Source organism: Engystomops pustulosus, chromosome 2, assembly GCF_040894005.1.
Source record: "Engystomops pustulosus chromosome 2, aEngPut4.maternal, whole genome shotgun sequence".
Classification (NCBI taxonomy): Eukaryota; Metazoa; Chordata; class Amphibia; order Anura; family Leptodactylidae; genus Engystomops; species Engystomops pustulosus.
The window spans coordinates 99,813,059-99,827,854 of NC_092412.1; the positions used below are offsets into that span (position 1 = coordinate 99,813,059).

Here is a 14,796-nt window from a genome sequence, read left to right on the forward strand (position 1 = left end):
TGTAGATCAATCAAATGACCATATCTGGCAATAGAGTGGCCTCTGATGTGGTGAGGTAGATGTATCTATGATGTATATTTCTACTAGCCCCTCTCAATTTATTCTCCTTTAAGACTTAATGGGGGACATGTATCATTATTTCTGCTAGTCAAATTGTCTCATTTTTGCAACTTTTGTCATATTTGCAACTTTTCAACTGTCGTTTTTCAAGTACGCCTTGCTCTGCACCTTGCGCAGTTTGTCTTATGTATCTTAGTTTCCCAGATGTTCCGTGCGACTTTTCACTTATGTATCACTTTCTTTGCTTATTTTTGCAACTTTTCGGGTGCATGCTTTAAATGTTCGACATTTTGCACAGTAACCTCTTTTGTCAAAATTCTTAAGGGAGAGGTGATTTGCCTTATTTCATTACTGTTAATGTTGTGTTAACATTGTGATTACTATGCGTTTTGTAATTTCAAATGTTAACAGTAATGTTATTAGGAAAATCAACTCTCCTCAGCTGTTGTAATTAGTTTCAAAATGCATTAAAAATGAAACATGTTAAATCCCAAATTAACAGTAGTGTCCACTCCTGTATATAACCCATTCACATGGCTTGTGCCCATGGGGATTTGAGACATTTGCAACAAAAAGTCTCAAAAAGAAGCCAAAATTTGCGCCTGCCAGGATAGGAAAAACTGAACAAGTATCACAAGTAAAAAGACAGGTTCATACATAAGGTGCAAAAACTAGCTGCCAAAAGTCTCTAAAATTCACCTCAGATAGACCAAACTATGATACATGTGCCCCAATGTGTCATGATTTTCTAATAGCTAATACATAAAGCAGTAATGTGCCTCCAACAGTTATGGATGGGGGAGCCTTAAAGGCTATGTGTAGGTATGTACTGGCAAAAATAGAATCAATAGTATCTGCATCTTAAAGACACAGATATCATAGCGTAGGAGAGCTGCACAGCAGAGAAACCTCTACAGAATAATGATGTCACAAAGTCCTCTCTGTCACAATGTCGACTTTGAGCATTCTCATACAGTAGCCAGGGCCAAAAACCTTGATGAAGAGGTTCCTGTTGGTGCAGTGTTCTCTGGGAACTAAGTAAATTTTTATTTTTTATTATAGAACACATTCAAAGGGGCCCTCATGACAGCCCTGGATGTTTTTAAATAATATGGTCCCTATATAATGAACGTAAAATTCAGAAATAAAAAATATATTGGAAATGATTGATTGATGACAATGGGTCAGCATTTTGGTGTAGTTCAAGGCAAATAATATTAAACTCATAAGGACCAGTCCAATTTGTCTGTGTGCAAAGAATAAGTGATGGAATTTCATATTCCATGCCATGTACTGGGAAACTACTAAAACAAATCACAAATGCAATAAAAATTTAAGGAAAAACGCATGTGCGCCATATTTTTGTGGATACTATTTTTAAGGCTTTCACTGCACACTTCAAATGACAACTCTAAAGTATTCTTTGGGTTGGTAGTATTTATATAGCTTTTGTTACTTGAACCAAGGGTACTTGAACCCTTGGTGGTCTGACCTCTCTTATATGGCAGATCTGCTTGTGATCTGTAATGGTCGGTCACAGTCCATGGAATCTTACAGAGATTTCAGGCTTTCATAGTGATGGGTCATCTTCCACTTATGACATCATAGAGACAATGATCCTATCTAAGATAGCAGTGCCCACTCTCCAAGATTGAAATGCCACTGACAGCTTTAATGGTACAAGTTTGCTATAATGCATCAAGAGGTCATTAATTATAATTATGTACAATTTATTGCCTCATCCAAAAATGGAACTGATACCTGCCCGAAACCAACACACATTTAAGAGAAAGGTGTAACTATTGAGAAAAATATTTAAATACAACTTACAGCTTCCAAACTTCAGAGGGCATGCGTGAGCATCCATAGGAAAGTCTTCTAGCTGCATGGGGCATTCTGCTGAAATTGTCAGTCTGTCCAAATTATTAGAAAACGGTATAAAAGAAAATAAACAAAATTACACAAAATCTTGCCACTGGGCATGCAATCATTGTACATTTGCTTAGACATGACAGCTGTGACACTGGTATATGAAACCTGGGGACTAGCTAAACTGTGCAATAGTATATTATTATCGCTCAAAATATTTAAGGTTTTTATACAGACAGAAAAAAGCAGTTGTGGCAGATTTTACCTGTAAAGTCCCAATGCTGTCAAATTGCATTAACATGAGATACTCCAATCTGTCTATCTCTTCATGTAAAGTACAGCCTTTCTTCCCATGGCACAATTCCTCAAAGGACAGCTCTCTTATCATTGAGCCAAATGTCTCACTGCTAGCATATTTATATGCTGAGAATGAAATGCATTTCTCCTGACTTTTCTTTAGAACAGACGGGACCAGCAATTTTCCAACAGGGGCACCAAAGGCAAAATAGTCAAGACCAGATATATTTCTATTGCGTTCTTCAATTCATATGTTACTAATGGAAAATCGCAAGGCAATTAAGTCAATAAGAACTTTTAATATTTAAGACATTCCTAATATAATTTGGGTTATTCTACTCTGTGTACCTAAAACTAAATGCAATGGCCACATATATTAAAGTGTTTGACCCAGTTTTGTATTTTTCTTCGAAAAGAACATGCAAAGTATTTGCAGATATAATTATTAAAGAGGACCTATCACCCTGGAAAACCCACCCACCACATGTGCCCCAATAATCCTCCCCCCAGCCCCTTTCTCCCTAGCCATTTTTTTAAAAAAAATGTTGTGCAGCAAATTGATTTAAACCGATCCGACCTCTTACCAAATAAGTGGTCAGATCCTGTATCTGGTGTGCTGGCAGTCGGCGGTATTCATTAGGGGTCCGGCCGACACACCCCCAGCACACCCCCGCCAACCTGGCTAACTCACATTGCCGGCCTGCCGCGCCGCACTGTCAGCAGCTGTGGCCGCGCCAGGCTTATTTACAGCGTTGTGGAGAGCTGGCAGCGATGCGATGCTGCAGGCTTCTCCTACAAGTCCCCGCTGGCAGTGGCGTGCTGAGGGTGTGTCCCCTTATGAATACCGTCGGTTGCCAGCACACCAGATACATGATCCGACCTCTTATTTGGTAAGAGGACGGATTGGTTTAAATCAATTTACTGCACATAAATTAAAAAAAAAATGAGAAGGAGAAAGGGGCTGGGGGAAGGATTATGGTGGGCACATTTGGTGGGTGGGTTTTCCAGGAAGACAGGTCCTCTTTAAGTGTTCTGCGCTCTGTGTCTGCCATACCAAAAAATTCAGAATCGTTTGGGGCATTTTGGTGAAGAGTCAAACCATGCGCCACATTTATTATAGTGACTCAACAGAAATGTGGCACATGCCTGTTAAACTGAGCGCACCAAGAAAACCTGGTGTACGCGATTTAAGCATGATCAGTACATACAGGGTGTGCCAGATTATTGAAGACCGTGTGGCAGTATTCAGTAATCTGGCGCACTTGCACATTACTAAAGCAAACTGCACTATTGATAAATCTGGTCCAATATTTCAAAAATTCAGAGAAATGGCTTTGTTCTCCTCTATCTTTCAAAAAATATTACCCATGTGAGGAAAACCCAAGAATGCGAAGCATTTAGGAGTATATAGAGGAAAACTCTATACTTCGCCCTATTCAGGGCATCCATTGCTCCAATGGAAACTGCCCTTTCCTCGTACTTCCAGTCCCATCTTTGCCAGTCACGGTTTTTAACGAGAGTTAAAAAAAGGCTGAGGGATTGGCCCAGACATCAATATTGCCAATGACCCAGCAGGATTGGCCCAGACATCAACATCAATGACTCAACGGGAGTTAACGCACTGGGGGATGGGTGGTCACTACTACACCCAGAAACATCCCCAAGAATGGTAAGTATAACTTTTTGCTCTATAACGTTTTTCTCTAGTTAAAGGAAACCTACCACTTCTGATGGTAGGTATGAGATGTAAACACCGGGCACCAGCTCAGGGTGAGCTGGTGCCGGAGCTTACCATAGCGAGTGTTTTAAACCGCTATATCGCGGTTTAAACACATTTTGATTTACCTCTCCGAGGTAGCTTTGGCGCTGCGCGCGGCCGTGCGCGCGCGCGCCTCCATACGGAGTGCCGGAGGCGTTACGCGCGCATGGCCGCGCACAGCGCCGAAGCTACCTCGGAGAGGTAAATCAAAATGAAGTGGTAGGTTTCCTTTAAAAAATGATACAATTTAGAATAGTAAAAATGTAAAAATGAAAAAAGAAGACTAAGACTGGCCACAGATGTGCAAATTCAAATGATGTATGGGCCATTTTTCCTAGACTGGACACTCTGTGAGGGTTCAGTCTCATTATAGGTATCAATGACTACTGTCAAGTACTGTACTAATGCCCATCAGAAGCCAACCAAAGAAACATTGACTATCAGGTACATTTTATGGCACAGTTATAAAGTGATTTAGATACTTTTAAGACATTTGTACTGATACAGATAAATGTATATATCTGTATGAATAGTGCTGCTTGTTGCCATTAAGTATGCAAGCCTCTTATCTTTTAGAAGGGATGAGAAGAAAGACTTTTTAGCTTTCAAATCAGTTAACCAGCCTAGCTAGCCAAATTATTAACTTAAAGTGTAGCCATTATTTCAGATGATTTTTGATATTGTGGGAAGGGGGTAATTGTGAACACTTCATTAACAAATTCTCCCAAATTTGTAAAGTAACAGGCTGAAAAGTTCCCCTTAGTTACAATATTACTTCTACTGTATGTTGCTAGGGAAAATCTCTCTACATGATCTAAGACAGATCTCTCTCTTGTTTTCTACACAGCTGTGACTGTTAACCCTTTCTGCTCTCTCCCTGGCTGTACTATGATTTGAGCATAATCTTCAATGCTCATCCTCACTACCAGAGTTGTTTAACCAAACAGGGATATTAGATGTGAGCTGAAATATTACACTGAGTAAGATTTACTCTGCAAGTAAAAGGACACAACCCTATTTAACCCCCACCATGAATGATGCTTCCCCCAGGCACAATACATCATCTCATGATTACACATCAGAAGTAGAACAGTATTTAATATTCGCAGCAGTTACCAAGTTGCCTGGCAGCTCATTTATACCATGATTCACATCAGTCACATTCTCTTACCTCACAGATCTCATGTATAAAACTGACAGACAGACAGAGTGAAAAAGTGCCGAAGGATAGTGCAGACAGTAGATTTCATGCTACAATAGAAGTGTCCATACCATGTCCTGCTTAAAGCTTAGAAGTCACAGATAAAATTCTACTTCATTCTGCCCTTTTAACTAAAACTTACTAGATTTCTATCAATAGACCGAGGCTTAGAAGGAAAGCTCTTTATGGCAAGGGGGCAGTAAACTGCATTGGGCAAAGAAATTACTGTATATTAAAGAATATATGCTGTAAAATTAACAGTATAAAGTTTTTTTCAGATTAAGATAACGGGGCTTAGTAAAAATATCAAAAAGTAAAATAATAAAATTAAGATGTTAGTCTTTCCTATGCCACCTCTTTCTCAAGTTACAGTCCACTTCTGTTTATAGTGTATGCAATGGTGTCATGCAACATGGATGACATGTATGTGATGGGATTAGAAGACGTTCGTTACTAAACCTTGAAAACACCTTCAAAGTTTTTCTATATTGAACAATGGGCAGTAGGGCAGTTCAGCCAATTGTCTAATAACCAACTGCGTGACTTTATGGAGAAGGAAGGGATATGTGGGTGGGCCACTTGGACAGACACAGAAAATGTCTCCATATTTTTCAGTATAAATGGTAAAATTTGATAAAATAAGATGAAAAGCAAAAAGAACAGGATGGACGAGCTTTATTTATTCATTTTTATGACTGCTCATTGGGGTCAACGTTGCAAAGAAAAGTAAAGTCAATGCTTCTGCCTTACCACGTTGACCACCTACCAACTTCCAGGGCACATACAGAATGGTGGTCTCAAGTAGTACCATAAAAGTGAGGAGTGTGATGGCCAGGTTTGCACACCATCAGCATTCAGACTCCCATGAACAGACCTTTATCCTCTAACTCTTTGGATAAGGGAAACATCAGTTGTAGAACATCTTTCATGTAGGTGTACACCTGAATACATGTGCATTATAATTTAGTGATTACTGTATCAGTGTGTGTATTGGAAGTGAAGCTAGGTATTACATTGGATATATAATTCATGAAGGTATTGTCCCATTGTGCTTATTTACACATTTCCTATCCTGCTTGGGTAACCTGCCTATGATAAACTAATATAAACATAATCATTAATTATCCGCCTTCAAAACTAATGAGATTGGTTATAAATAAACAAGAGGCACCTGAATGCAGAAGTCAACTACAATGCACTGTGTTTTGTTCTTTAATCTTCTCGGCTGTCTTTCCTTGTAAGCATTAGGCTTGTATATTTCGTACCTATGCTTATTTCCTCAATACAGTATCTGTCTTTCTGTTGAGTGAAGAATACCAAGCAGCATTGTTTGCATGTTAATGTTACTGCTCAAAGAGGCATGTATCAGGCAGCAAGAGACCGAAAAGAATTAAAAATACTAAATTGAAGTCGAGGCGTGTTATCCTCTAGGCAGTCTATGGCTTCCCAGGGGATATCCATTTACCATTCTTAATGTAATGTACTTTTCCTTCAGTGGCATGAAACTAAATGGGTCTCCTGGTTGCTTACTCGCTACTGATTTCATTCTATGATGTTAGATTCAAACACTTTCCCTGATAGGAAAAGGGATTGCTTGAGACTTAGTTGATATACATTAGTGCATAAACAGCGTGAAATTGTCTTATGCAAATGTTTGGTAATATTAAATGGTGATCTGAGAAGTTTTCAGCACTTTATATTTTAAGCACTGATAATGGAATACTGAATCTACAGTGACAAATGTTATGGCTTCTCATACATTGTGCCAGGCTTTTGCACACTATTACTATTTATGCTTATTATTGCCTGATTTGGGTTATTTTCCAAAAATTAAGACCCAAGTTTAATGTATATAAGTTTATTTTTTTTAAAGTGCTGGCTAGCTGTTTACTACAGGGGGCTGGGTGGGTTGGCTGTATACTACATGGGGCTGGCTGTATACTACAGGAGGCTGGCTGGGCTGGCTGTATTCTACAGGGGGCTGGCTGGGCGGGCTGCATACTACAGGAGGCTGGCTGGGCTGGTTGTATACTACAGAGGCTGGCTGTATACTACTGGAGGCTGGCTGGGCTGGCTGTATACTACAGGGGGCTGGCTGGGTGGGCTGCATACTACAGGAGGCTGGCTGGGCTGGTTGTATACTACAGAGGCTGGCTGTATACTACAGGAGGCTGGCTGGGCTGGCTGTATACTACAGGGGGCAGGCTGGCTGTATACTACAGGGGGCAGGCTCTCTGTATACTACATGGGGCTGGCTGTATACTACAGGGGGCAGGCTGGTTGTATACTACAGGAGGCAGGCTGGCTATATACTACTGGGAGCTGGCTGTCTATATACTACTAGGGGCTTGCTGACTATATACTGGGAGGCTGGGACCAATGCATTTCCCACCCTCGGCTTATATGCGAGTCAATAGGTTTTCCCAGATGTCACACAGTTGCATGGCTCATTATATCACACAGCTCTGGTTACGCTTATTAATATAACAAATCATTCCTACATAACATCATGTGACCATGGAGTGGTCTTTATCCAAAAGAAGTAAATTTTGTTAGTTTTCATTAAACAAATGAAATAATTAATCAATTATTTACTAAAAGTGCACAACCCCTTTAATTTCAATGTATAAAAGACACCATCTTAGAGTTTACAGCAAAGGAGATGAGTAAATGGATAAAACCTGCATGAAGTTACATTGCTTGGGGGAAGAAATGCATGTGCATCATTTAGCCACAAGGTTAAAATGCATTGGACCTACATCAGATCATTTGATATGTGTCACATATTTACAGTAAGTAAGCAGATTTATATAAGTTTGTATTTATTTATTTATTAGAAAACAACATATGTTCATATGTTCAGAAGTTTAGGCACAAGAAATATAGCAAGGAATGTAAGTGGTAAATTAATTAAGTCATTGTACCTCTGTTTTGTAGAAAGTTGATAAGATTAGAAACTGATTATTCATGTTAACAGTGAAGGCAAAGACTAAAGACATCCTTGTCCACAGAAGTATTTTACTGCCATCTAGTGTAAGATAAGAGAATTGCATATTGTTGAAAATTAGCTTATAATATAAGATATAAAATACGATGCATCTTTAGTGTCTGGGGGCCGAAGTGCAATGCAGCTAAATATAAATTTCTTAATGCCTAATGTCTAATGTGTTAAAATAATTTCCATATTTCCAAGAAGAGAATGCAGAATTAAAGCAGTGATTGGATCATATTGCTAACAAGACAAGCATAAATATGAGTTTGTTACTCCAGTTGTACCCGTGTTTGACGACGGAGGGCGTTCCTGAGGGAAGTTGGTTAGTTTGATAGATAGGTTAGTTTGGATTTGGCAGCCATTTGAGTAAGACGTGTTTCGTGATTTTCGCCAAGATGGAAAAAGAGAATTATCGTTCGGTAATTCGCTTTTTGTTTTTGGATGGGAAAAAATGCGAGGAGATAAAAGCAAAGTTGGATGCTGTTTATGGGGACACTTCGCCATCTATGACCACAGTTAGATATTGGTTCAACAAATTTAAACATGGGCGAACATCCGTTTTTTGATGAGGAGCGGCCAGGATGCCTGGCAGACGTGGTTACCGAGGAAATCATTCAAAAAGTCGACAACATGATACTGGTAGATGATCTGGTAGATGGAGATAGAATAAGGCGACATAATGTAATCCTTCCATAAAGTCTAAATTAGTTTTATTATTATACACATAAAGAACTAGAGAGATTTATACTATTGCTGTTCCTTATTACATATAAGAATACCATCAGTAAATTATAAATTGATTTATTGCATTTTTGAATATATAATACATCACATAAACACTGTTTGGGAAGATTTATTTTACCTAGTCTTTTCTCACCAGGCTAGATGGACTTAGTCTGACCTCTAGTGGTGAAAAGTGTTATAACATGCATTATTGTAAAAGCTTTTTGCTCAAGGTGCTCCATTTGCCCCTAAATTTTCATATGGATCTATAGTGATATATTTAAAAATTACTGCTGACTTATGGAAACAGTCGGCAATAGTCCAGATCAGACTCATTGAAGTCTTTGGAGAGTTTTATAGACAAGCTCAGTGGAGATATGTAAATGACATCATACATTGTCAGTAGTGATGCTATGACGGTGTTTTGTGTAAAATAGAGATGAGCAGATAAAACTTTAAGTTGAGTGTTTGGGAGCACCCCGCATGACTCGGACATGTTGCCAGATTAGCTGCACAATTGACACCCCTAGCTACAAGCCATGGCTGTGTTGGCCAGGGGTGTCCCCTGATCAATCACAACTATGGCGTCAGGGGGTGGCATACTGTCCTGCATGTGGACCTTTGTGGGCAGAGGATATATTGCTCCTTTAATACCCGGTGGCTGAATGCCCAGGTGAAGATGCTTATTATCTATCTCCTGTCTACGGTATACATTTATCATCTGTCTAGTTATCTATCTTCTATAATTTGTCTATTTTCTATCTATATATTTGTCCATCTTTCTATATCCAAAGAAAAGGCAGCACTCCAAGATGTGTTAGAAAATCAGGGGTGAAACTTTTATTCCATTGCAACGTTTTGGTGACAATTCACGCCTTTATCAATCACAGAAAGATATGTATTGTTACGTAATGTCGCAATGGAATAAAAGTTTCACCCCTGATTTTCTAGCACATCTGGGAGTGTTGCCTCTTCTTTGGATTTATTATTGGTGCTGTGCACCCAAATGTTTTTTATTTTCAGTGCTGCTCTGGGCTTTTCTTTTATCTATCATATCTATCTCTGATCTATTATCTATCATCTCTAACATATCTATCTCCTATTTAGCTACCTATCCATCTATCAATCCATCTCTTCTACTGTGTCTTTCTATTTCCTCTATCTATCTATCTATCTATCTATCTATCTATCTATCTATCGATCATCTACTTTATATTTATGCATCAAATAATCTATATCATCTTTCATATTTATTTATCTTGTATCATCAATCTATCTATCATCTGTCGTTCTCCTATAAAATTCTCCTACATATTACAGATTGCCTTACCATACTTCTGTTCGTAAACTACAAAGTATTATTATACATTTTTGCATGGCTATACGGCCACAAATCTGGCAATGTGTCCGGATTGCGCTTGACGTATCAGAACCCTGGCAAATCTGTCTGGAGCATTTCATTGTTGATGGCTCATTGGCCCCACCATCTTGGGCCAAATTTTCGCCCCCCCTGTGACGTCATTGGTGGGCGTTGTTGTGACTGCCGGGAGTATATGTGAGACTACCAGGTATTAATTTCAGCACAATCAATAATAGTGTGCTGGTGACATTTGTAATGTTTCTCCATCTACCCAGTACACGGCATGGAATATTAAATACCATCACTAGGAGATACAATTTGTTACGGAGAAAAACAAGCCCTCATACTGCTCTGCAAACTGAAAATAAAAAAAAGTTATAGATTTTTGAAAGTGGGGAGTGAAAAATGGAAATGCAAAAACAAAAACGGGGTGTGTCCTTAACCCCTTAAGGACGCAGGGTTTTTTCGCTCATTTCTCGCTCTCCACCTTCAAAATTCCATAACTTTTTCAGCGTACAGAGCTGTGTGAGGGCTTTTTTGTGCGTAAAAAAATTTCCTTTTCTGTGATGTTATTTATTATTCCATGCCGTGTCCATTTTGAGGACTGTGCAACATTTTGATCACTTTTTATTACATTTTTTATGTCATGTAAAAAGATGTAACAGTCGCGTTTTGGACATTTGGGCGCCATTTTCCGTTATGGGGGTCACCGCCGCCAATAACTTTTTTTATATTTTGATAGATCGGGCATTTTGGGACGCGGCAATACCTAATGTGTTTGTTATTTTTACTGTTTATCACATTTTAGGGAAAGGGGGGTGATTTGAATTTTTATTATTTTAATTTTTTTTTACATTTTTTAAACTATTTTTTTCACTATTTCTTAGACCCTCTAGGGTACTTTAACCCTAGATGGTCTGATCGTTCCTACCATATACTGCAATACTACTGTATTGCAGTATATGGAATTTTTGCATAGGATTCATTACATTGAGCCACTGGCTCATTGTAATGAATCTTCAGAAACCATGCTGAAATCTTCATCAGACCCGAGGCTGTCATGGCAGCTGATCGCCACTCCCTGATGACGTGTGGAGCAGCGACCATCTCAATTGCCCCATGATTGGTGCAACTGTGGGTGTTAGCGATGGTTCTTCACTGCAATATGCAGCAATGCCCATCTCTATATGAAGAGGACTCAGCCCATGAGCCCTCTTCATACACCCTTCATAGCTTTGCGTGAAGCGGTTAACGGAGTTACCTCACGGGAAAGTAAAATTTGTTATGCACAAAATAAGCCCTTACACAGCGCTATACACATAAAAATGAAAAAGTTATGGATTTTTGAAGGTGGAGAACGAGAACTGAGCGGAAAAACCCTGCGTCCTTAAGGGGTTAATGACATCTCACTGCCTTCTTATGACATCATAATAGTTCATTGTGCTATCGCTAAATGCCATTATTACTTCACTATGAACTTTTGTGACATCAAATGCCCTTTATGACGTCACAATTCCCCTTTATAAATGCCCATTATGACATCACAATGCATTGTTCTGACTTTATGATCCATAACATAATTAACCATTACAACAATCCATTGCCCCATTGTGACATGAAAATGATCTGTTTTTACATCACAATCACGCATTATGACATTACAATACTTCTTTATGAAACCGGAAAGGCCCATTATGATTTCACATTGCCCAGACATTGCAATGGCCAGTTTGACAAATTTATTTTAATTATAAGAAAGTCGGGGATCAAACTGCCCCATTATAGCATTGCAATTCTACTTTCACATCACAATACCCTTTTACAGTATGACAATGCCCCATTGTTAATCTACAATGTCTCTCTATGACATCACAATGTCCTTTATAACATCACAATGCCGATTATATCACAAAGCTCCTTTATGACATCGCAATGCCTTTTTATTACATCACAACACCCTGCTGTGACTTCAAAAAACCCTATTCTTACATTACAATGCCCCTTTTTCACATCCTATTGGCTCACTGTTATATCACAATGTTCATTTTGATGCAACAATGCTCCATTATAACAAAACAATCTCCCTTTGTGATTTCATTTTCACAACCTTAGTATTTCGCTTCTAACATTACTGAAAACGGGGAAACAGGTTGTCCAGCCACATTTGCAATACTACCTTGGCATAGGGCAGTGGATTTGCTGATCCTTGAGAAAATATTGAGAAAATATGGTCTCACGTGACCACCAGCAGTGTAATAAAGAACTCTCTTTTCTACAACCTTTCTAAATAAAGTGTGATGAGCTCCAAATGTATAGGATCATGGACTTATTAGTGCTCCATAAATATATAATGACAATAATATTGAAATTGTAGTGGGTCCACGAAAGGGGATCACCGGCGATAATGAGAATGCAAAAAGCCCTGTTACCTTTCCACAAGGATGGTATTTGTGGGAAGAAGGTTTGTGAATTGGCAGCAGAGATTTTAGTTCCCACTTCATAGCAATAGTAAGTAGCTGGACCACCCCATTAAATTATTGAAACCAAAGTCGGGGCTCCCGAAGTAAGCCTTCACATTTTACATTGGGGCGTTACCAGTTAGAACAGTAGCTTTTTGGATTGCTTATGAAGTCAGTAATTTAGGCACAAAAAGTATAACCTAAAGGGAATTTGAATGTGGTATCTCATTTGCGGCCAGTGTTTTAGAGCAGAAAGAATCACCTTGTCTGTCCCATTCTTTGATAGAAAGTTATTTCTGTGTGTAAAAGATCAAACTGCCCACTGGACTTATGGAAATATGGATAGAAGAGACATTTACATGCAAGCAAGAAATTCTTTACCTTTCCCACCAAACTATTAACTTGCCCAACTCATAGTTTATAAGATTAAAAAAAGACACTTGTCCATCAAGACAATTCTTATGCTTTATAATCTGCAATCTGAAGATCAAACACCACGATTAATGGAACAGGCTACTTTTAAAATATCATTTTTGTGCCTAAATTATTAATATCTTATTTGATCCAAAGTATTTCTCACCACAGGATTGTATTTATATGTAGGTAATAGAAGCACCTAATAGTTTTGTTGTGATATTATTGCCCATACATTGTTTTACTTGTCCCAAAGCTACTTATATCTGGAAGTGTTCTGCACCCGTCTGCCGTGCTTCATCTTTGTTCTATGAGCAGCCTCTAAATGAACTCTAATATTATAGGGCAATCACAGACATTTTACAGTACATTTAATTTCCTTTATGTCACTCATTTCACAGTTGATCTTCATTTCCAGCTATTTGAGGATGTAGCTTGTTAATTTTACTGCTTGGTAATTGCCACCATTGCGTTGTAAATGTCCTTACTATTGACATAGATTAACAATAATGTTCTAATTGTAAAGCATCCACTGGACATTTGTTTACTGTCTGAAATTGTCACCTTTGTGAGGGTCTGTGATAAAGGTGAATAACAAAGCAGAAACTGAGCATCAGGTCACAGCACATTTTACGATTTGATGTTGACACAGCATGTGTCTGTGTGCATGTTGCATTGTCATTTATTATATATTTTGTATAAGAATAAATAATAACATTATCTAATTATTAAGGATATATAATACTCAGCAGATATAAATATAGAAATATATTTACCGTATATACTCGAGCATAACCAACCAAAGTATAAGATGACCCAAGTCGAGGTACCTAATTTTACCACAAAAAAACTAGGAAAATGTATTGACTCAAGTATAAGCCTAGGGTGGAAAATGCAGCTGCTAATCTCTAATAAAATATACATTAGTCTCCCTTCATCAATAAAATGTCCAGAAGTCTCCCCTCATGAATGAAATGTCTGCAGAGTTCCCCATTGATAAAATGGCCAGCAGAGTGCCCCCTCAGTAAAATGCCCAGCAGAGAGCCCCCATTAATATAATACCCAGAGCAGAGTGTCCACATTAATAAAATGTCCAGCAGAGTGCCCTCATTAATATAATGCCCATAGTAGAGTGCAGAGGCAGGGCCAGGAAATACACTTCTATGCAATCTGCTGGCACAGAAATCGTGACACTGTCACATCATAGTTTCTGTACCAGCAGATCGCATAGACGTGTAGCTGCCATCCTGGCCGGGATCCCAAAGAGGTGCTTTGAGGAGAAGACAAAGACGGGGGTGATTACTTACTTTATTTTTTTTATATATAAGTACAAGCCAAGTGGGGCTTTTTCAGCATAATTTTTTTTTTTTTAATCTCGGATTATATTTGAGTATATATGGTATATTTATACATATTCAAATAACGATTTATTGTTATATAATCTGTAAAAAAAAAAAGGTGAGACCTACTCCGGGCTCCTGCGATTACATAGGATCACTTCTTCCCTGCTCCCTTTGCACTCTACCAAATGTGTCGCAATTTTGCAGCAGTACAGCTCATACTCTGTACTGTTGTGAGATTCAGCATACGGCAGGTAGGGAAGAAGTGCAGAGAAGGGGGGAGAAGAGCTCTGGGGTTGTGTAATAACCGGAATCCGGAGGG

At 38.7% G+C, this 14,796-nt stretch overlaps 2 protein-coding genes across 3 annotated transcripts in view; one reads left to right on the plus strand and one right to left on the minus strand.

The window, feature by feature from the left end:
• Positions 1 to 14,796, minus strand: part of GABRA5 (gamma-aminobutyric acid type A receptor subunit alpha5) — a 122,890-nt gene that overhangs the window by 60,910 nt on the left and 47,184 nt on the right. For both annotated transcript variants that reach the window (XM_072135696.1, XM_072135695.1), the window contains exon 6: positions 1,891 to 1,973. In XM_072135696.1, coding sequence (XP_071991797.1) covers positions 1,891 to 1,973 — 83 coding nt within the window. The remainder of the gene's footprint in view (positions 1 to 1,890; positions 1,974 to 14,796) is intronic.
• The window catches only part of GABRB3 (gamma-aminobutyric acid type A receptor subunit beta3), a 210,762-nt gene that overhangs the window by 22,960 nt on the left and 173,006 nt on the right, over positions 1 to 14,796 (plus strand). The gene's annotated exons all lie outside the window — the stretch shown is intronic.